Raw genomic sequence first — 24,402 nt, 5'->3', positions numbered from 1 at the left:
AGAACATATTGACACTAGGCTGGTTATTCTAGGCTGACCTGGTCGGAACATATTGACACTAGGCTGGTTATACTAGGCTGATCTGGTCGGAACATATTGACACTAGGCTGGTTATTCTAGGCTGACCTGGTCGGAACATATTGACACTAGGCTGGTTATACTAGGCTGACCTGGACAGAACATACTGACACTAGGCTGGTTATACTAGGCTGACCTGGATAGAACACATTGACACTAGGCTGGTTATACTAGGCTGATCTGGACAGAACATATTGACACTAGGCTGGTTATACTAGGCTGACCTGGACGGAACACATTGACACTAGGCTGGTTATACTAGGCTGACCTAGACAGAACACGTTGACACGGTGCTAGCTGTGTCACTACTGATCCTGGTTCGTTCCCAGGCCGCGACCGGGAGACCCATAAGGTGTCGCAGTGCTAGCTGTGTCACTACTGATCCTGGTTCGTTCCCAGGCCGCGACCGGGAGACCCATAAGGTGTCGCAGTGCTAGCTGTGTCACTACTGATCCTGGTTCGTTCCCAGGCCGCGACCGGGAGACCCATAAGGTGTCGCAGTGCTAGCTGTGTCACTACTGATCCTGGTTCGTTCCCAGGCCGCGACCGGGAGACCCATAAGGTGTCGCAGTGCTAGCTGTGTCACTACTGATCCTGGTTCGTTCCCAGGCCGCGGCCGGGAGACCCATAAGGTGTCGCACAATTGACCCGGGTTAGGGGAGAGTTTGGCCGGCCGTGTTGTCCTTGTCCCATCGCGCTCTAGCGGCTCCTGTGGCAGGCCCGGGCGCAATGCACGCTGACACGGTCGCCAGGTGTACGGTGTTTCCTCCAGCACATTGGTGCGGCTGGCTTCCGGGTTAAGCGAGCAGTGTGTCAATAAGTAGTGTGGCGGGCCTCCCGGGTGGCACAGTGGTCTAGGGCACTGCATCGCAGCGCTAGCTGCGCCACCAGAGTCTCTGGGTTCACGCCCAGGCTCTGTCGCAGCCGGCCGCGACCGGGAGGTCTGTGGGGCGACGCACAATTGGCCTAGCGTCGTCCGGATTAGGGATTAGGGAGGGTTTGGCCTTGTCTCATCGCGCTCCAGCTACTCCTGTGGCGGGCCGGGCGCAGTGCGCGCTAACCGATTGGGCCAGGTGCACGGTGTTTCCTCCAACACATTGGTGCGGCTGGCTTCCGTTTGGAGGCGCGCTGTGTTAAGAAGCAGTGCGGCTTGGTTGGGTTGTGTTTCGGAGGACGCATGGCTTTCGACCTTCGTCTCTCCCGAGCCCGTACGGGAGTTGTAGCGATGGGACAAGATAGTAATTACTAGCGATTGGATACCACGAAAATTGGGGAGAAAATGGGGTAAAGATTTATAAAAAATTTAAAAAAGAAGTAGTGTGGCTTGGTGGTGTCATGTTTCGGAGGATGCATGGCTCTCGAACTTCGCCTCTCCCGAGTCCGTACGGGAGTTACAGCGATGGGACAAGACTAACTACGAATTAGATATTGACGAAAAAGGGGTAAAATAAAACATGTAAAATTAAATTGAAAACATTTATAAAATAAAATCAGTCACATAGCCATGCAATCTCCATAAACAAACATTGGTAGTAGAATGGCCCGTACTGAAGAGCTCAACTGCCCCGGTCAATTGTAAGTGCTGTTATTGTGAAGTGGAAACGTCTAGGAGCAACAACGGCTCAGCTGTGAAGTGGTAGACCACACAAGCTCACGGAACGGGACCTGCCGAGTGCTGTAGCAGCGTATACAAATCGTCTTGTCCTCAGTTGCAACACACACTACCGAGTTCCAAACTGCCTCTGGAAGCAACGTCAGCACAAGAACTATTCGTCGGGAGCTTCATGAAATGGGTTTCCATGGCCGAGCAGCCACACACAAGCCTAAGATCCCCATGCGCAATGCCAAGCGTCGGATGGAGTGGTGGAAAGCTCGCTGCCATTGGACTCTGGGGCAGTGGAAACGTGTTTTCTGGAGTGATGAATCACGCTTCCCCATCTGGCAGTCCGACGGACTAATTTGGGTTTGAGAACGCTACCTGTCCGAATGCATAGTGCCCACTGTAACGTTTGGTGGAAGTGAGTCCATATCAAAGTGAGGCCATATTAATGCCCATGATTTTGGAATGGGATGTTCAATCAGCTGTCCACATACTTTTGAACATGTAGTGTATGAGAAATCCAATATATAATGATAAATAGGCACCAACCGACACCCCAATGCCAATCTCACCTTAACCAGTGTACAGTATCAGTTCTCTGTCTGACAAGTAGTACGAAGCTGCGGCTTGGAGTATTGCTTCTCCATACTATGTAATGCATTCCCTGTGAATCTAGTGATGTTTTTTTTCCTCTGTTCGTTGAAATTAACCATTTAAATAACTTGCATTATTTACCATAAATTTGTGTGCAAGTACCAGGTTTTTCCCACGAGATGCCGCTGTTCCTACTGCTGCCACATAATTTTATACATTTTACTGGTGTACTGTGTTTATTAAATGGATCAAAACATTTTCCTTGCAACTTTGGGTAGAAAACCAATAGCTTTTGATCATGATGAAAATAAATTGTGTGGTCATCCTCACAAGTCAAGCCAGTTTGTCCATCTCTTAGCAGCCGGATGCCGTAACCAAACTCTAGTGGGCAAAACCTGGTTCTTCCACAATAATTAATGTCAAATAATGCAAGCATTTTCAATGGCAATTTTGTCTGAACAGGGAATGCATTACAAAGAACGAATAAGCAATACTCCAAGCCGCAGTTCTTGTCAGACATACAGGGGCTTGCAAAAAAACAGAACTTGAGTATGCATAACTATTCACCCCGCCAAAGTCAGTACTTTGTAGGCTTGGCACATCTCAACCACTGGGATTTTTGCCCATTCTTCAAGGCAAAACTGTTCCAGCTCCTTCAAGTTGGATGGGTTCCGCTGGTGTACAGCAATCTTTAAGTCATACCACAGCTTCTCAATTGGATTGAGGTCTGGGCTTTGACTAGGCCATTCTAAGACCAAACCACTCAAGTGTTGCTTTAGCAGTATACTTAGGGTCATTGTCCTGCTGGAAGGTGAACCTCCATCCCAGTCTCAAATCTCTGGAAGACTGAAACAGGTTTCCCTCAAGAATTTCCCTGTATTTGGTGCCATCCATCATTCCTTTCATTCTGACCAGTTTCCCAGTCCCTGCCGATGGAAAAACATGGTGTTCTCGGGGTGATGAGAAATGTCGGGTTTTCGCCAGACATAGCGTTTTCCTTGATGGCCAAAAAGATCAATTTTAGTCTCATCTGACCAGAGCACCTTCTTTCATATGTTTGGGGAGTCTCCCACATGTCTTTTGGCGAACACCAAATGTGTTTGCTTATTTTTTTCTTTAAGCAGTGGCTTTTTTATGGCCACTCTTTTGTAAAGCCCAGCTCTGTGGAGTGGACGGCTTAAAGTGGTCCTATGGACAGATACTCCAATCTCCGCTGTGGAGCTTTGCAGCTCCTTCAGGGTTATCTTTGGTCTCTTTGTTGCCTCTCTGATTAATGCCCTCCTTGCCTGGTCTGTGAGTTTTGGTGGGCGGCCCTCTCTTAGCAGGTTTGTTGTGGTGCCATATTCTTTCTATTTTTTAAATAATGGATTTAATGATCCGTGGGATGTTCAAAGTTTCTGATATTTTTTTATAACTCAACCCTGATCTTTACTTCTCCACAACTTTGTCCCTGACCTGTTTGGAGAGCTCCTTGGTCTTCATGGTGCCGCTTGCTTGGTGGTGCCCCTTGCTTAGTGGTGTTGCAGACTCTGGGGCCTTACAGAACAGGTGTGTATATCTGAGATCATGGGACACTTAGATTGCACACAGGTGGACTTGATTTAAATAATTATGTGACTTCTGAATGTAATTGGTTGCACCAGATATTATTTAGGGGTTTCATAGCAAAGGTCGTGAATACATATGCATGCACCACTTTTCATTTTTTTATTTTTTTAAAACAAGTAATTTTTTTTCACTTCACCAATTTGGACTATTTTGTGTCTGTCCGTTACATGAAACCCCCCCAAAAATCTATTTAAATTACAGGTTGTAATGCAACAAAATAGGAAAAACACCAAGGGGGTGAATACTTTTCAAGGCACTGTACAGACTGGTAACTGCGGTGTATGGTCAGGGCGTGACAGGGTGAGATTGGTGTCTGCGGATGACTTTTGACAATTTTAAATTGGACGTCCGGTACTATATTTACTGAAAATCATATGAATCCCTTAAATTAGAAAGGCCAATTTGGGTGCAATCAAATTAGCTGAATTTCTCAGAGATCAAATTACATCTGAACAAAAATAATGTATCAGAAACGCTTCTCTTTTCTGTTAGTAACTATAGAAACGATTTCAGAACAATCTCAGAGGGCGGGTGTTGAAAGCCTTTTTCGTGTGTTTTTTGAGGTTGAATGACCCCCCCCCCCCCTCTTATTTTCCAGTTGAAAGAGGAGAGAGTTCTAACTCTAGTGATGGGGCACCAGCAGAACCTGAACAGCACCAGGAGAATCCTAGAGCTAAGAAGCTTTGGCGCTGCCCAGAATGTGGAATACAGATCGCTCACCCATCCAATTTCAACAGACACCTGAGAACACACACAAAACCTGCTAAGGAGTCTTCCGTCTGTCCAGTATGTGGAAAAGACTTTGTTCACCCCTCCAAACTGAAGAGACACCTCCGAACACATACAGGAGAGAAGCCTTACCAGTGCTCTGTGTGCGGGAAGCGATTCACACTGAAGCCCCACCTGGAAAGACATCAGATGACTCACCCTGGAGAGAAGCAGCCAGACGCGACAAAGAAGCACCCGTGCTCCGATTGTGGAAAGGAATGTTTCTCTGCATATGAACTGAAGATGCACATGAGAAAGCACACAGGGGAGAGACCTCACCAGTGCTCCTACTGCGAGATGAGCTTTGGCTGTAAGGGAACTCTATCGAGACACGTACGACGCCATACAGGAGCACCCACACCAAAACCTTACCAATGCTCACAGTGTGGGAAGAGATACGAGTCACCATCGAGGCTGAGGCAGCATCAGACTATGCACACTGGAGAGAAACCTTACGAGTGCTCTGATTGCGGGAGGGGTTTCGCTTCGACCAAAGGTCTTCGCAAACGTCAATGCAGCCATGCCAGTAACCATAGCAACCCGTGTACACTGGGAATTTCAGATACGGCGTCATCAGGCAGTCGAACTATGAATATCAAGATCGAAGACGAGGAACAGGAGCTGGCAATTAATGTCAAAGAGGAGGAGGAGGAAATTAGTGTTTTTGTCTATGCTGATAGAGAGAAACCTTACCAGTGTACATCCTGTAAAAATACCTTTGTTCACCGTAGCTCTCTAGCAAGACACAAAAAATCCCACACTAGTGCCGCACAATACAGCTGCTCAGAATGTGGGAAGGAATTCAGCCAATCGTGTACTTTCAAGATACACATGCAACAGCACACCGGAGAGAACCCGTACCACTGCTCTCAGTGTGATAAGAGTTTCTCAGCTTCACCACTCCACAAAAGACACCAACGAGTTCACACTAAGGTGAAACCTCACCCCTGCTCTCTCTGCAGAGAGAAATTCTCCTCATCAGCAAATCAGTCCTGTCTCCATGCCGGAGCTGTGACTAGCCTGAGCCAAGCTCCTGGACAGGGATCACGGCAGCAGGTGTCTGCAGCGGTAGAGGAGTCTGTTGTACTGGATGTCAAAGTGAAAGATGAGGAAGATCCTGCTTTTGGTGAGTAAAAGTGTTTATTTTGTACTGTAGCTTTGATGTTTAATGGGTCCATACTTGTGACCTCTTGCTTAAGCTTTAACCATGAGAAAACGTAGCCCTATGCTAACACGACCAGCTGACAGGGTGAGAAAACGTAGCCCTATGCTAACACGACTAGCTGACAGGGTGAGAAAACGTAGCCCTATGCTAACACGACCAGCTGACAGGGTGAGAAAACGTAGCCCTATGCTAACACGACCAGCTGACAGGGTGAGAAAACGTAGCCCTATGCTAACACGACCAGCTGACAGCGTGAGAAAACGTAGCCCTATGCTAATACGACCAACTGACAGCGTGAGAAAACGTAGCCCTATGCTAATACGACCAACTGACAGCGTGAGAAAACGTAGCCCTATGCTAACACGACCAGCTGACAGCGTGAGAAAACGTAGCCCTATGCTAACACGACCATCTGAGAGCGTGAGAAAACGTAGCCTTATGCTAACACGACCAGCTGACACCATGAGAAAACGTAGCCCTATGCTAACACGACCAGCTGACAACATGAGAAAACGTAGCCCTATGCTAACACGACCAGCTGACAGCATGAGAAAACGTAGCCCTATGCTAACACGACCAGCTGACAACATGAGAAAACGTAGCCCTATGCTAACACGACCAGCTGACAGCCTGAGAAAACGTAGCCCTATGCTAACACGACCAGCTGACAGCATGAGAAAACGTAGCCCTATGCTAACACGACCAGCTGACTGCATGAGAAAACGTAGCCCTATGCTAACACGACCAGCTGACAGCATGAGAAAACGTAGCCCTATGCTAACACGACCAGCTGACAACATGAGAAAACGTAGCCCTATGCTAACACGACCAGCTGACAGCCTGAGAAAACGTAGCCCTATGCTAACACGACCAGCTGACAGCATGAGAAAACGTAGCCCTATGCTAACACGACCAGCTGACTGCATGAGAAAACGTAGCCCTATGCTAACACGACCAGCTGACAGCCTGAGAAAATGTAGCCTTATGCTAACACGACCAGCTGACAGCGTGATTATTTCCTGTAACAAATTTCACATCAGCCAATATGTATATATATATTTTTTTTACATATTGTGCTTTATATATACAGTACCAGTCAAAAGTTTGGACACACCTACTCATTCAAGGGTTTTTCTTTACATTCACTATTTTCTACATTGTAGAATAATAGTGGAGACATCAAAACTATGAAATAACACATATGGAATCATGTAGGAACCAAAACATTTATTTTATATTTGAGAATCTTCAAAGTAGCCACCCTTTGCCTTGATGACAGCTTTGCACACTCTTGGCATGCTTGTCCAACAGTCTTGAAGGAGTTCCCACATATGCTGAGCACTGGTCCTGTATAAAATTGGTAAAATAGCCCTTACACAGCCTGGAGGTGTGATGGGTCATTGTCCTGTTGAAAAACAAATGATAGTCCCTCTAACCGCAAACCAGATGGGATGGCGTATCACTGCAGAATGCTGTGGTAGCCATGCTGGTTAAGTGTGCCTTGAATTCTAAATAAATCCCTGACAGTGTCACCAGCAAAGGACCATCACACCACCACCTCCATGCTTCAGTGGGAAACACACATGCGGAGATCATCCGTTCACCTACTCTGCGTCTCACAAAGACACGGCGGTTGGAACCAAAAATCTCAAATTTGGACTCCATAACAAAGGACAGATTTCCACCGGTCTAATGTCTATTGTTTGTGTTTCTTGCCCCAAGCAAGTCTCTTCTATTGGTGTCCTTTAGTAGTGGTTTCTTTGCAGCAATTCGACCATGAAGGTCTGATTCACGCAGTCTCCTCTGAACAGTTGATGTTGAGATGTGTCTGTTACATTTACATTACATTTAAGTCATTTAGCAGACGCTCTTATCCAGAGCGACTTACACATTGGTGCATTCACCTTATGAAATCCAGTGGAACAACCACTTTACAATAGTGCATCTAACTCTTTTAAGGGGGAGGGGTGGGGTTAGGAGGATTACTTTATCCTATCCTAGGTATTCCTTAAAGAGGTGGGGTTTCAGGTGTCTCCGGAAGGTGGTGATTGACTCCGCTGACCTGGCGTCGTGAGGGAGTTTGTTCCACCATTGGGGTGCCAGAGCAGCGAACAGTTTTGACTGGGCTGAGCGGGAACTGTACTTCCTCAGAGGTAGGGAGGCGAGCAGGCCAGAGGTGGATGAACGCAGTGCCCTTGTTTGGGTGTAGGGCCTGATCAGAGCCTGAAGGTACGGAGGTGCCGTTCCCCTCACAGCTCCGTAGGCAAGCACCATGGTCTTGTAGCGGATGCGAGCTTCAACTGGAAGCCAGTGGAGAGAGCGGAGGAGCGGGGTGACGTGAGAAAACTTGGGAAGGTTGAACACCAGACGGGCTGCGGCGTTCTGGATGAGTTGTAGGGGTTTAATGGCACAGGCAGGGAGCCCAGCCAACAGCGAGTTGCAATAATCCAGACGGGAGATGACAAGTGCCTGGATTAGGACCTGCGCCGCTTCCTGTGTGAGGCAGGGTCGTACTCTGCGAATGTTGTAGAGCATGAACCTACAGGAACGGGTCACCGCCTTGATGTGAGTTGAGAACGACAGGGTGTTGTCCAGGATCACGCCAAGGTTCTTAGCGCTCTGGGAGGAGGACACAATGGAGTTGTCAACCGTGATGGCGAGATCATGGAACGGGCAGTCCTTCCCCGGGAGGAAGAGCAGCTCCGTCTTGCCGAGGTTCAGCTTGAGGTGGTGATCCGTCATCCACACTGATATGTCTGCCAGACATGCAGAGATGCGATTCGCCACCTGGTTATCAGAGGGGGGAAAGGAGAAGATTAATTGTGTGTCGTCTGCATAGCAATGATAGGAGAGGCCATGTGAGGATATGACTGAGCCAAGTGACTTGGTGTATAGCGAGAATAGGAGAGGGCCTAGAACAGAGCCCTGGGGGACACCAGTGGTGAGAGCACGTGGTGCGGAGACAGATTCTCGCCACGCCACCTGGTAGGAGCGACCTGTCAGGTAGGACGCAATCCAAGCGTGGGCCGCGCCGGAGATGCCCAGCTCGGAGAGGGTGGAGAGGAGGATCTGATGGTTCACAGTATCAAAGGCAGCCGATAGGTCTAGAAGGATGAGAGCAGAGGAGAGAGAGTTAGCTTTAGCAGTGCGGAGCGCCTCCGTGACACAGAGAAGAGCAGTCTCAGTTGAATGACTAGTCTTGAAACCTGACTGATTTGGATCAAGAAGGTCATTCTGAGAGAGATAGCAGGAGAGCTGGCCAAGGACGGCACGTTCAAGAGTTTTGGAGAGAAAAGAAAGAAGGGATACTGGTCTGTAGTTGTTGACATCGGAGGGATCGAGTGTAGGTTTTTTCAGAAGGGGTGCAACTCTCGCTCTCTTGAAGACGGAAGGGACGTAGCCAGCGGTCAAGGATGAGTTGATGAGCGAGGTGAGGTAAGGGAGAAGGTCTCCGGAAATGGTCTGGAGAAGAGAGGAGGGGATAGGGTCAAGCGGGCAGGTTGTTGGGCGGCCGGCCGTCACAAGACGCGAGATTTCATCTGGAGAGAGAGGGGAGAAAGAGGTCAAAGCACAGGGTAGGGCAGTGTGAGCAGAACCAGCGGTGTCGTTTGACTTAGCAAACGAGGATCGGATGTCGTCGACCTTCTTTTCAAAATGGTTGACGAAGTCATCCGCAGAGAGGGAGGAGGGGGAGGAGGGGGAGGAGGATTCAGGAGGGAGGAGAAGGTGGCAAAGAGCTTCCTAGGGTTAGAGGCAGATGCTTGGAATTTAGAGTGGTAGAAAGTGGCTTTAGCAGCAGAGACAGAAGAGGAGAAAGTAGAGAGGAGGGAGTGAAAGGATGCCAGGTCCGCAGGGAGGCGAGTTTTCCTCCATTTCCGCTCGGCTGCCCGGAGCCCTGTTCTGTGAGCTCGCAGTGAGTCGTCGAGCCACGGAGCAGGAGGGGAGGACCGAGCCGGCCTGGAGGATAGGGGACATAGAGAGTCAAAGGATGCAGAAAGGGAGGAGAGGAGGGTTGAGGAGGCAGAATCAGGAGATAGGTTGGAGAAGGTTTGAGCAGAGGGAAGAGATGATAGGATGGAAGAGGAGAGAGTAGCGGGGGAGAGAGAGCGAAGGTTGGGACGGCGCGATACCATCCGAGTAGGGGCAGTGTGGGAAGTGTTAGATGAGAGCGAGAGGGAAAAGGATACAAGGTAGTGGTCGGAGACTTGGAGGGGAGTTGCAGTGAGATTAGTGGAAGAACAGCATCTAGTAAAGATGAGGTCAAGCGTATTGCCTGCCTTGTGAGTAGGGGGGGAAGGTGAGAGGGTGAGGTCAAAAGAGGAGAGGAGTGGAAAGAAGGAGGCAGAGAGGAATGAGTCAAAGGTAGACGTGGGGAGGTTAAAGTCACCCAGAACTGTGAGAGGTGAGCCATCCTCAGGAAAGGAGCTTATCAGGGCGTCAAGCTCATTGATGAACTCTCCAAGGGAACCTGGAGGGCGATAAATGATAAGGATGTTAAGCTTGAAAGGGCTGGTAACTGTGACAGCATGGAATTCAAAGGTGGCGATAGACAGATGGGTCAGGGGAGAAAGAGAGAATGTCCACTTGGGAGAGATGAGGATCCCAGTGCCACCGCCCCGCTGACCAGAAGCTCTCGGGGTGTGCGAGAACACGTGGGCAGACGAGGCGAGAGCAGTAGGAGTAGCAGTGTTGTCAGTGGTAATCCATGTTTCCGTCAGTGCCAAGAAGTCGAGGGACTGGAGGGACGCATAGGCTGAGATGAACTCTGCCTTGTTGGCCGCAGATCGGCAGTTCCAGAGGCTGCCGGAGACCTGGAACTCCACGTGGGTCGTGCGCGCTGGAACCACCAGGTTAGAATGGCGGCGGCCACGCGGTGTGAAGCGTTTGTATGGTCTGTGCAGAGAGGAGAGAAGAGGGATAGACAGACACATAGTTGACAGGCTACAGAAGAGGCTACGCTAATGCAAAGGAGATTAGAATGACAAGTGGACTACACGTCTCGAATGTTCAGGAAGTTAAGCTTACGTTGCAAAAATAAAATAAAATCTTATTGACTAAAATCTTATTGACTAAAATGATATAGTACTGCTGGCGGTGAAGTAGGCTGGCTAGCAGTGGCTGCGTTGTTGACTTTGTTTGAACGTGTAGCTGGCTAGGTAACCTCGACAATTTCTCAAAAACTACACAATTATCTTGGATACAAGGACAGCAAAGACAACTATGTAGCTAGCTAACACTACGCTAATCAAGTCGTTCCGTTGTAATGTAAGTTGTAGTGTGAGTTTCTACAGTGCTGCTATTCGGTAGAAGTTGGCTAACTAGCAGTGTTAGCTAGCAGTGTTGACTAGGTAGGAGACGGCAGCGCAGCGCGGTGGACGAAAATAGCTGGCTAGTTAACCGAATAATTACTCAAACCAACTCTAAGCTACACAATTATCTTAGATACAAAGATAGCAAAGACAACTATGTAGCCAGCTAACACTACACTAATCAAGTCGTTCCGTTGTAATGTAATCGTTTCTCCAGAGCTGCTATGCTGCTATTCGGTGGCTAGCTGGCTAGCTAGCAGTGTTGACTACGTTACGTTACGAAAATAGCTGGCTAGTTAACCGAATAATTACTCTAACCAACTCTAAGCTACACAATTATCTTAGATACAAAGATAGCAAAGAGAACTGTGTAGCCAGCTAACACTACACTAATCAAGTCGTTCCGTTGTAATGTAATCGTTTCTCCAGTGCTGCTATGCTGCTATGCTGCTATTCGGTGGCTAGCTGGCTAGCTAGCAGTGTTGACTACGTTGTTACGTTCGGACGAAAATAGCTGGCTAGCGAACCTCAATAACCTCAATAACTACACAATTATCTTTGATACAAAGACGGCTATGTAGCTAGCTAAGATCAAACAAATCAAACCGTTGTACTGTAATGAAAATGAATGAAAATGGTAAAACTACCTGTGGAGCGAGGCGGAATTGCGACTGCACGCTCCAAACCGGAAACAGTGCACAGTGTTACTTGAACTCTGAAGCATTTATTTGGGCTGCAATTTCTGAGGTTCAGTTAACTCTAATGAACGTATCCTCTGCAGCAGAGGTAACTCTGCGTCTTCCTTTCCTGTGGCGGTCCTCATGAAAGCCAGTTTCATCATAGCGCTTGATGGTTTTTGCTACTGCACTTGAAGAAACTTTCAAAGTTCTTGAAATGTTTTGAATTGACTAACCTTCATGTCTTAAAGTAATGATGGATTGTCATTTCTCTTTGCTTATTTGAGATTTTCTTTCAATAATATAGACTTGCTATTACCAAATAGGGCTATCTTCTGAATACCAACCCTATCTTGTCACAACACAACTGATTGGCTCAAATGCATTAAGAAGGAAAGAAATTCCACAAATTCACTTTTAACAAGGCACACCTGTTAATTGAAATGCATTCCAGGTGATTACCTCATGAAGCTGGTTGAGAGAATGCCAAGAGTGTGCAAAGCTGTCAAGGCAAAGGGTGGCTACTTTGAAGAATCGAAAATCGAAAATATATTTTGATTTGTTTAACACTTTTTTGGTTACTACATGATTCCATATGTGTTATTTCATAGTTTTGATGTCTTCACTATTTTTCTACAATGTAGAAATTAGTAAAAAATAAAGAAAAACCCTTGAATGAGTAGTTTTCCAAACGTTTGACTGGTCCTGTATTTCCACGCTGAGGATGGAATCATACTGTGAAAATGTAAAAATTATGATAATACCCTTTTTTGTGTAAGAGCTGTTTGAAACTGCCGCCTGAAATTTCAGCCTGTTGTGTTGTGCCTGGTTACCAACAACAACGAGACAGCCTACCAGGTGAGGGCCAACAGTAGTAGGCCTGGTTACCAACAACAACGAGACAGCCTACCAGGTGAGGGCCAACAGTAGTAGGCCTGGTTACCAACAACAACGAGACAGCCTACCGGGTGAGGGCCAACAGTAGTAGGCCTGGTTACCAACAACAACGAGACAGCCTACCAGGTGAGGGCCAACAGTAGTAGGCCTGGTTACCAACAACAACGAGACAGCCTACCAGGTGAGGGCCAACAGTAGTAGGCCTGGTTACCAACAACAACGAGACAGCCTACCAGGTGAGGGCCAACAGTAGTAGGCCTGGTTACCAACAACAACGAGACAGCCTACCAGGTGAGGGCCAACAGTAGTAGGCCTGGTTACCAACAACAACGAGACAGCCTACCAGGTGAGGGCCAACAGTAGTAGGCCTGGTTACCAACAACAACGAGACAGCCTACCAGGTGAGGGCCAACAGTAGTAGGCCTGGTTACCAACAACAACGAGACAGCCTACCAGGTGAGGGCCAACAGTAGTAGGCCTGGTTACAAACAACAACGAGACAGCCTACCAGGTGAGGGCCAACAGTAGTAGGCCTGGTTACCAACAACAACAACGAGACAGCCTACCAGGTGAGGGCCAACAGTAGTAGGCCTGGTTACCAACAACAACAACGAGACAGCCTACCAGGTGAGGGCCAACAGTAGTAGGCCTGGTTACCAACAACAACAACGAGACAGCCTAACAGGTGAGGGCCAACAGTAGTAGGCCTGATTACCAACAACAACGAGACAGCCTACCAGGTGAGGGCCCTGCTGGAGTGGTGCCAGGAAAATAACCTCTCCCTCAACGTCAACAAAACGAAGGAGCTGATCCTGGAGACGGAAGAGAGAGCCGAAGTGAAGATGGTGAAAAGCTTAAAGCACATCACTGACAACCTGAAATGGTCACACAGGCCGTGTGGTGAAGAAGGCATAACGGCGCCTCTTCAACCTCCCAGGAGGCTCAAGAAATTTGTCTTGGCCCCCGAAGACCCTCAAACTTCTACAGATGCACCATTGAGAGCATCCTGTCGGGCTGTATCACCGCCTGGTACGGCAATTTGACCGTCCGCAACCGCAGGGCTTTCCATAGGGTGGCGCGTTCAGCCCAACGCATCACCGAGAGCACACTGCCCTCCAGGACATCTACAGCCCCCGGTGTCACAGGAAGGCCAAGAAGATCATCAAAAACCCCAGCCACCCGAGCCACAGCATGTTCACCCGGCTACCATCTAGAAGATCATCAAGGATCTCAGCCACCCGAGCCACAGCCTGTTCACCCTGCTACCATCTAGAAGATCATCAAGGACCTCAGCCTCCCGAGCCACAGCCTGTTCACCCTGCTACCATCTAGAAGATCATCAAGGACCTCAGCCACCCGAGCCACAGCCTGTTCACCCTGCTACCATCTAGAAGATCATCAAGGACCTCAGCCTCCCGAGCCACAGCCTGTTCACCCTGCTACCATCTAGAAGATCATCAAGGACTTCAGCCTCCCGAGCCACAGCCTGTTCACCCTGCTACCATCTAGAAGATCATCAAGGACTTCAGCCTCCCGAGCCACAGCCTGTTCACCCTGCTACCATCTAGAAGATCATCAAGGACCTCAGCCTCCCGAGCCACAGCCTGTTCACCCTGCTACCATCTAGAAGATCATCAAGGACCTCAGCCTCCCGAGCCACAGCCTGTTCACCCTGCTACCATCTAGAAGGGGGAGACCATACAGCTGCATTAAAACTGGAACAGAGAGATTGAAAAACAGCTTCTATCAGACGGTTAAATAGTCACCACTAGCAGGCCTCCGCCCAGTACCGTGCCCTGAACTTAGTCACTGTTACTAGCTGGCTACCACCCTGTATTCTATCCAGCACCTTAGACTGCTGCCCTATGTACATAGTCACTGTTACTAGCCGGCTACCACCCTGTATTCTGCACCTTAGACTGCTGCCCTATGTACATAGTCACTGTTACTAGCTGGCTACCACCCTGTATTCTATCCTGCACCTTAGACTGCTGCCCTATGTACATAGTCACTGTTACTAGCCGGCTACCACCCTGTATTCTATCCTGCACCATAGAGACTGCTGCCCTATGTACATAGTCACTGTTACTAGCTGGCTACCACCCTGTATTCTATCCACCACCTTAGACTGCTGCCCTATGTACATAGTCACTGTTACTAGCTGGCTACCACCCTGTATTCTATCCTGCACCTTAGACTGCTGCCCTATGTACATAGTCACTGTTACTAGCTGGCTACCACCCTGTATTCTATCCTGCACCTTAGACTGCTGCCCTATGTACATAGTCACTGTTACTAGCTGGCTACCACCCTGTATTCTATCCTGCACCTTAGACTGCTGCCCTATGTACCTAGTCACTGTTACTAGCTGGCTACCACCCTGTATTCTATCCTGCACCTTAGACTGCTGCCCTATGTACATAGTCACTGTTACTAGCCGGCTACCACCCTGTATTCTATCCTGCACCTTAGACTGCTGCCCTATGTACATAGTCACTGTTACTAGCTGGCTACCACCCTGTATTCTATCCTGCACCTTAGACTGCTGCCCTATGTATCTAGTCACTGTTACTAGCTGGCTACCACCCTGTATTCTATCCTGCACCTTAGACTGCTGCCCTATGTACATAGTCACTGTTACTAGCTGGCTACCACCCTGTATTCTATCCTGCACCTTAGACTGCTGCCCTATGTACCTAGTCACTGTTACTAGCTGGCTACCACCCTGTATTCTATCCTGCACCTTAGACTGCTGCCCTATGTACATAGTCACTGTTACTAGCCGGCTACCACCCTGTATTCTATCCTGCACCTTAGACTGCTGCCCTATGTACATAGTCACTGTTACTAGCTGGCTACCACCCTGTATTCTATCCTGCACCTTAGACTGCTGCCCTATGTACATAGTCATTGAACACTGGTCACTTTAATTATGTTTACATCCTGTTTTACCCACTTCATATATATATACTGTATTCTAGTCAGTAGTTTGTCCTATATAACTACTGCTGTACACACCTTTCCTATTCATATACTGTATATACTGTCTATACACACCATTCTATATATATATTCCGGACTGTTCTGATACATTTTGGTGGGATTTGTATGTATTGTTTTGTATAATTGGGTAACACTGCACTGTTGGAGCTAGAAACATAAGCATTTCGCTGCACCTGCTATAACAACGTCAGAATACTGTGTGTACACGATCAATGACATTGTATTTGATTTTAAGTGGAGCAACCTTGATTTGGAGGTTTAAAATATCCCTCTGGTGGTTAGCTTAGGGCTAACTGTGCCAGGTTATCTCATGGGAAAAGCTAACATGTAGCATTTTCGGGAAAAGTATGGACCGTATAATTTTACAATATTTATTATTTTCTGTTTAGTCAGGAACAAACATTTTGACTTAGGGTGTTGACTAATTTGAGTTAATTCATACTTATGTCTTTACCACAGCAGAGAGACCTGACCACTGCTCTGAGAGCGAAGGGAGTCCCTCTACGTCAGGACTACCTGAACAACACCAGGGGAATCACACAGCTAAGAAGATTCATTGCTGTTCAGTGTGTGGAAAAAACTGTCACAAGTTATCAAAACTACAAACACATATGAGAACTCACACAGGAGAAAAACCTTACTCCTGCTCTGTCTGTGGGAAGCAATTCAGTGACAAAGGAAACCTGAAAAAACACCAGACGTTGCACACAGGAGAGAAGCTGTACAGTTGCTCCGTGTGTGGGGAAAGTTTCTCTTCATCGTCAAATCTTACCAAACACCAGAGAACACACACAGGAGAGAGTCCAGTGTCTGTAGCTGTAGAAGAGTATGGTCTGACATCAGCACTGGTTATCAAAGAGGAGGAAGAGGATCCTGCTTTTGGTAAGTTAAAGGGACTTATTCTGTAAGGGCTTGAATTGCAAAACATTTTTTATACATCTTTGTATTACATTCAGTTATTCAAAGGACAAAAAATATTTTTTGTTACAGTTCCAAATGTTTGCATAGTTTATCCATCCCATCTTATCCCACAGCAGAGAGACATGACCACTGCTCTGACAGTAAAGGGAGTCCCTCTACATCAGAAATACCTGAACAACACCAGGGGAATCACACAGCTAAGAAAATTCACTGCTGTTCAGTGTGCGGACAAGACTGCAAAAAGTTATCAAAACTGCTAATACATATGAGAATACACACAGGAGAAAAGCCATACCCTTGCTCTGTGTGTGGAAAGCAGTTCCGTGTAAAAAGACATCTTCAAGACCACCAGACAGTGCACACTGGAGAGAAACCTTACGTCTGCTCCAAATGTGACAAGAGGTTTGGTTTCGCCTCAGCCTTGAAAAGGCACCAGTGGTTACACATAGAAGAGAAACCTTACTCCTGCTCTGTGTGTGGGAAGGGTTTTAGCTTACAATCACGCATGAAGGAACACTTCCTGGTGCACTCAGGAGAGAAACTCCACTCCTGCTCTGTCTGTGAAAAGAGTTTCAGCCGTCCAGATCAGTTAAAGGACCACTCTCTGCAACATGCAGGGAAACCCCACCACTGTTCTATGTGTGAGCTAAGCTTTGCCTTGTCTAAACAACTCCTGAAGCATGAGAAGACTCACACAGGAAAGAGACCTTATAGTTGCTCTGTGTGTGGGAAGAGTTTCAGCGAGAAGGCGTATCTTGAAGACCACCGGTCAGTGCATACTGGGGAGAAACGACATCCTTGCCCTGATTGTGACAAGAAGTTTGGATGTGCTTCGTCCCTGCGTAAACACAGACTGTTGCACATAGAAGGGAAATCCCACTCCTGCTCTGTGTGTGGGAAGAGTTTTTCTGAAGCACGTTACTTGAAGGAGCATTTCCGGACACACACTGGAGAGAAACCTTTCTCCTGCCCTGTCTGCGAAAAGAGTTTTGCAAGATCAGCAAGCCTTAAAGTCCACCACAGATATCATACAGGAGAGAAACCTTACAGCTGTACTAAATGCGGCCAGAGCTTCATTAGTTCTCAAAAACTTCAGAGACATCAGAAAACTCATGTTGGTTTACCACCTGTTGAGTTTCAAAACCCTGTTCCAATTGAAGGAGAGAGGGAGGGAGAAGATGAGGAAGAGGAAGTTGGTGGTCTGATTAATTCAGATGGAGAAGCGGTTGGTTGGGATCTTCATCGTCTCGGTAAGTGGAAGCAGAACAGCCATGAATAACATTAATACAATATTGACTTTGAATGAACATCGCTCTTTTATTTAAAAATCCAATGCCACAAATTCTCAAGCAAGAATTGTATTATCATAATTTCACAGTATTTTTTTTCCAACCTCATAGTGTGGAAATGTGTAAAAAAGACAGGAAATCACATTTTTGAATGCACTGGACCTTTTAACCTTTTCTCATTCACACAGACGGGAGTTCGGAGGGGAGAGCCTCTACATCAGGAGAACCTAAAGAAACCTAGGGGAATCTCAAAGCTCAGAGATACAGTTGCTCTGTGTGTGGGAAAGACCGGCAACGGTTATTTGATCTGAAAAGACACATGACAACGCACACTGGAGAGAAACCGTACAGCTGTTTTGTTTGTGGGAAGAGTTTTAGATGAGCAGACCTCATGAAGCTACACTTTTGGACACACAAAGGAGACGCATGGGGAGAAACCTTACCCCTGTTCTGTCTGTGGGAATGGTTTGACAATATCATCAGACCTTAACATATACAGTAGAGAGAACTTACAGCCTTGTCGAATGTGGCCAGAGCTTCGCCACTTCTCAGAGTCTTGGGAGACACAAGAAGAGACGCCACATCTCACTTCCTGAGGACCAGGCTGGCGGGGTCAAGACTGAAGAGCACTCCAATAGATCTTCATAGATGAAGAGGAAGAGGCATCCTCTTATGTCAACGGTGGAAGCAAGAACTAACCCTTAACATCTTGATGTAAAATATATACAGTGCATTCGGAAAGTATTCAGACCCCTTGACTTTTTGCACATTTTGTTACGTTACAGCCTCATTTTAAAATTGATTAAATCGTTTTTTCCCCCTCATCAACATTCACACAATAACCCGCAATGACAAAGCAAAAACGGGGCTTTTTTCCCCGGAAATGTCACATTTACATACAGTTGAAGTCGGAAGTTCACATACACCTTAGCCAAATACATTTAAACTAAGTTTTTCACAATTCCTGACATTTAATCGTAGTAAAAATGCCCTGTCTTAGGTCAGTTAGGATCACCACTTTATTTTAAGAATGTGAAATGTCAGAATAATAGTAGAGAGAATGATTTACTTCAGCTTTTATTTCTTTCATCACATTCTCAGTGGGTCAGAGGTTTACATACACTCAATTAGTATTTGGTAGCATTGCCTTTAAATTGTTTAACTTGGGTCAAACGTTTCGAGTAGCCTTCGACAAGCTTCCCACAATAAGTTGGGTGAATTTTGGCCCATTCCTCCTTACAGATGTAACGGAGTCAGGTTTGCAGGCCTCCTTGCTCGCACACGCTTTTTCAGTTCTGCCCACACATTTTCTATAGGAATGAGGTCAGGGCTTTGTGATAGGCGCTCCAATACCTTGACTTTGTTGTCCTGAAGCCATTTTGCAACAACTTTGGAAGTATGCTTGGGGTCATTGTCCATTTGGAAGACCCATTTGCAACCAAGCTTTAACTTCCTGACTGATGTCTTGAGATGTTGCTTCAATATATCTGTATAATTTTCTTTCCTCATGATGCCATCTATTTTGTGAAGTGCACCAGTCCCTTCTGCAGTAAACCACCCCCACAACAAGATGCTGCCACCCCCGTGCTTCACGGTTGGGATGGTGTTCTTCGGCTTGCAAGCGTCCCCCTTTTTCCTCCAAACATAACGATGGTCATTATGGCCAAACAGTTCTATTTTTGTTTCATCAGACCAGAGGACATTTCTCCAAAAAGTACGATCTTGGTTCGCATGTGCAGTTGCAAACCGTAGTCTGGCTTTTTTATGGTGGTTTTGGAGCAGTGGCTTCTTCCTTGCTGAGCGGCCTTTCAGGTTATGTCGATATAGGACGCGTTTTACTCCTCCAGCAACTTCACAAGGTCCTTTGCTGTTGTTCTGGGATTGATTAGTTATTTTTCGCACCTCTAGGAGACCGAACGCGTCTCCTTCCTGAGCGGTATGATGGCCGCTTGGTCCCATGGTGTTTATACTTGCATACTATTGTTTGTACAGATGAACGTGGTAACTTCAGGCTTTGGAAATTCTTGGCTGTTTTCTTTTGATTTTCCCATGATGTCAAGCAAAGAGGCTCTGAGTTTGAAGTTAGGCCTTGAAATACATCCACAGATACACCTCCAATTGACTCAAATTATATAAATTAGCCAATCAGAAGCTTCTAAAGCCATGACATAATTTTCTGGAATTTTCAAAGCTGTTTAAAGGCACAGTCAACTTTAGTGTATGTAAACTTCTGACCCACTGGAATTGTAAGTGAAAGTGAAATAATCTGTCTGTAAACAATTGTTGGAAAAATTACTTGTGTCATGCACAAAGTAGATGTCCTAACCGACTTGCCAAAACTGTAGTTTGTTAACAAGAAATTTGTGGAGTGGTTGAAAAAAATAGTTTTAATGACTCCAACCTAAGTGTATGTAAACTTCCGACTTCAGCTGTAAGCATTCAGACCCTGTACTCAGTACTTTGTTGAAGCACCTTTGGCAACGATTACAGCCTCGAGTCTTCTTGGCTATGACGCTACAGGCATGACACACCTGTATTTTCGGAGTTTCTGCCATTCTTCTCTGCAAATCCTCTCAAGCTCTGACAGGTTGGAATGGGAGCGTTGCTGCGCAGCTTTTTTCAGTTCTCTCCAGAGATGATCAATCGAGTTCAATTCCGAGCTCTGGCTGGGCCACTCAAGGACATTCAGAGACGTCTCCCGAAGTCACTCCTGCATTGTCTTGGCTGTGTGCTTATGGTCGTTGTCCTGTTGGAAGGTGAACCTTTTCCCCGGTCTGAGCGCTCTGGAGCAAGTTTTCATCAAGGATCTCTCTGTTCTTCTTTCCCTCAATCCTGGCTAGAGTATCAGTCCCTGTCGCTGAAAAACATCCCCACAGCATGATGCTGCCACCACCATGCTTCACCGTAGGGATGGTGCCCGGTTTCCTCCAGACGTGACGCTTGGCATTCAGGCCAAAGAATTCAATCTTGGTTTCATCAGACCAGAGAATATGGTTTCTCATGGTCTGAGTCCTTTAGGTGCCTTTGGGCAAACTCCAAGCGGGCTGTCGTGTGCCTTTTACTGAGGAGTGCCTTCCGTCTGGTCACTCTACCATAAAGGCTTAATTGGTGGAGTGCTGCAAAGATGGTTGTCCATCTGGAAGGTTTGCCCATCTCCACAGAGGAGCTCTGTCAGAGTGACCATCTGGTTCTTGGTCATCTCCTCGACCAAGGCCCTTCAACACCGATTGCTCAGTTTGGCCGGGCAGCCAGCACAAGGAAGAGTCTTGGTGGTTCCAAACTTCTTCCATTTAAGAATCATGGAGGCCACTGTGTTCTTGGGGTCCGTCAATGCTCCAGAAATGTTTTGGTACCCTTCCCCAGATCTGTGCCTCAACACAATCCTGTCTCGGAGCTCTACGGACAATTTGTTCGACCTCATGGCTTGGTTTTTGCTCTGACATGCACTGTCAACTGTGGGACCTTTTATATAGACAGGTGTGTGCCTTTACAAATCATGTCCAGTCAATTGAATTTACCCCAGGTGGACTCCTATCAAGTTGTAGATACATCTCAAGGATGATCAATGGAAACAGGATGCACCTGAGCTCAACTTAGAGTCTCATAGCAAAGGGTCTGAATACTTATTTAAATAAGATATTTCTGTTTAGTTTTTTTTGCCAACAAAAGAATTGCCAGCGTGTCTAAAAACCTGTTTCAGCTTTGTTGTGGGGTGTTGTGGGGTATTGTGTCGTTGTGGGGTATTGTGTCGTTGTGGGGTATTGTGTCGTTGTGGGGTATTGTGTCGTTGTGGGGTATTGTGTCGTTGTGGGGTATTGTGTGGAGATTGATGAGGATTTAATTTAATCCATTTTAGAAAAAAAGGCTGTAAAACGTAATAGAATGTGTAAAAAGTCCAGGGGTCTGAGTACTTTCTGAATGCGCTGTGCTTCCTGGAAGAACACGGTGGTATATACATATATATATACGTGTATATATATATATAATATACGTTTACAAGAAGCACTTGTTTATTTAGATGTTTACACTCAACAAAGACGGCTAAATATTATGAACATGTGTTATCTGTAGTGTTGTGTAGAAACATAAAGAGCCAAGTAAATAATGACTTTGGATTGGTCCTTTCATTTGTGATACACAGTAAGCAAATGTCATTGACAGAGTTGCCTCAGGTGTGTTAGGAGATACACCTTAGTTACCTGGTATGGAGGATAATAGAGATGGCACAGCAGGGTTGGGGGCAATTTCAATACCCTATGAAAGTGACGTGTCATTTTAACTTCTGGGTTCTGGTTTTGTAGGCTAATGGGCTCCAAATTGTCATCTTCAAATTAATTTAAGATATATAGTACCAGGCAAAAGTTTGGACACACCTACTCATTCAAGGGTTTTTCATTATTTTGTACTTATTTTCTACATTGTAGAACAATAGTGAAGACATCAACACTATGAAATAACACATGGTTTCATGTAGTAACCAAAAGTGTTTAACAAATCAATATTTCAACAAAAATATATTTGAGATTCTTCAAAGTAGCCACCCTTTGCCTTGATGACAGCTTTGCACACTCTTGGCATTCTCTCAACCAGCTTCATGAGTAATGCTTTTTTTCCAACAGTCTTGAAGGAGTTCCCACATAAGCTGAGCACTTGTTGGCTGCTTTTCCTTCACTCTGTGGTCCAACTCATCCCTAACCATCTCAATTGGGTCGGGTGATTGTGGAGACCAGGACATCTGATGCAGCACTCCATCACTCTCCTTCTTGATCAAATAGCCTTTACACAGGCTGGAGGAGTGTTTAGGGTCATTGTCCTGTTGAAAAACAAATGAGAGCCAGTTTCATCATAGCGCTTGATGGTTTTTGCGACTGCATTTGAAGAAACTTTATTTACATTTTACAGATTGACTGATCTTCGTGTCTTAAATTAATGATTGACTGTTGTTTCTCTTTGCTATTTTGAGCTGTTCTTGACATAATATGGACTTGGTCTTTTACCAAATAGGGCTATCTTCTGTATACCACCACTACCTTGTCAGAACACAACTGATTGTCTCAAACACATTAAGAAGGAAATAAATTCCACAAATTAACTCTGGGAACACCTGTTGAAATGCATTCCAGGTGACCAATGGTGGAAAAAGTACTAAAATTGTCATATGAGTAAAAGGAAAGATTCCTTAATAGAAAATGACTCAAGTTAAAGTGAAAGTCACCCAGTAAAATACTACTTGAGTAAAAGTCTAAAACTATTTGATTTTAAATATACTTAATATATCAAAAGTAGAAGTATAAATAATTTAAACGTCCTTGTATTAAGCAAACCAGATGGGACAATTTTCTTTTTTGTTTGTTTTATTTACAGATAGCCAGGGGCACGCTCCAACACTCAGACATAATTTGAAGCATTTGTGTTTAGTTATTGCGCCAGATCAGAGGCAGTAGGGATGACCAGGGATGTTCTCTTGATAAGTGTGTGAATTAGACCATTTTCCTGTCCTGCTAAGCATTCAAAATGTAACTAGTACTTTAGGGTGTCAGGGAAAATGTATAGGTAGTACTTTAAAGTATTTTTACTTAAGTACTTTACACCACTGCACTGTGAAGCTGGTTGAGAGAATGCCAAGAGTGTGCAAAGCTGTCATCAAGGCAAAGGATGGCTACTTTGAAAAATCAAAAATACATTTTGATTTGTTTAACACTTTTTTTGTGATTACTACATGATTCCATATGTGTTATTTCATAGTTTTGATGTCTTCACTATTATTCTACAATGTAGAAAATAGAAAAATAAAGAAAAACCCTTGAATGAGTAGGTGTGTCCAAACTTTTGACTGGTACTGCATAGTAAAATGTATGTGTTTTCAACTTATTTTATGCCCAAGAAGGAGCACGAAGCCGAAAAGTTACGTTTCATTAGAACTACACACATAAACTACAACTCCCAACAGCTGTATGTATCTATCTTTCGAGAGTTTGCAGCAGGGGAGAACAAGCTGCCTTCTCTCATTTAGGATATCAAGGGTACTGAGGGAATGTTTTCAGAAAGTTGGATTCCCCCATTATAATCAATGGGAGTATGGCAAACTTCATGGTCAATATTCGTTGATATCATTATTTTTTCATTACACAATGTGACCAATACTTGCTTCTATTTCACCAGAAGTATTTTTTATTTAACTAGGTAAGTCAGTTAAGAACAAATTCTTATTTTCAATGACGGCCTATGAACCGTGGGTTAACGGCCTTGTTCAGGGGCATAACAACAGATTTTTACCTTGTCAGCTCAGGGATTCGATCTTGCAACCTTTCGGTTACTAGTCCAACGCTCTAACCACTAGGCTACCTGCTGCCCCCAAACAACGTATGTCCTTGAACCGATTATTTTAAAGTCACACACATTAGAAGTTATAAGGATAATTTGCAGCCTGCAGTAACCTAGTCGGCCTTCAACTTGAGATACTCAATGAAAGGGAGCAGCACTGAGGCTGCAA

The 24,402-nt window shown here is 45.8% G+C and overlaps 1 protein-coding gene across 1 annotated transcript in view; it reads left to right on the top strand.

The window, feature by feature from the left end:
* LOC139541955 (zinc finger protein 271-like) overlaps positions 1 to 21,612 on the top strand; it is a 22,105-nt gene extending 493 nt beyond the window's left edge. Inside the window, exons 2-6 of the mRNA XM_071346891.1 lie at positions 3,799 to 3,820; positions 4,479 to 5,774; positions 16,159 to 16,581; positions 16,734 to 17,870; positions 18,098 to 21,612. Coding sequence (XP_071202992.1) covers positions 3,799 to 3,820; positions 4,479 to 5,774; positions 16,159 to 16,581; positions 16,734 to 17,870; positions 18,098 to 18,150 — 2,931 coding nt within the window. The 3' untranslated portion in view covers positions 18,151 to 21,612. The remainder of the gene's footprint in view (positions 1 to 3,798; positions 3,821 to 4,478; positions 5,775 to 16,158; positions 16,582 to 16,733; positions 17,871 to 18,097) is intronic.
* Positions 21,613 to 24,402: the final 2,790 nt, after the last annotated feature.

Source organism: Salvelinus alpinus, chromosome 2, assembly GCF_045679555.1.
Source record: "Salvelinus alpinus chromosome 2, SLU_Salpinus.1, whole genome shotgun sequence".
Classification (NCBI taxonomy): domain Eukaryota; kingdom Metazoa; phylum Chordata; class Actinopteri; order Salmoniformes; family Salmonidae; genus Salvelinus; species Salvelinus alpinus.
The sequence above is the reverse complement of the archived record's forward strand: the minus strand, read 5'-3'. Positions and strand labels throughout refer to the sequence as shown.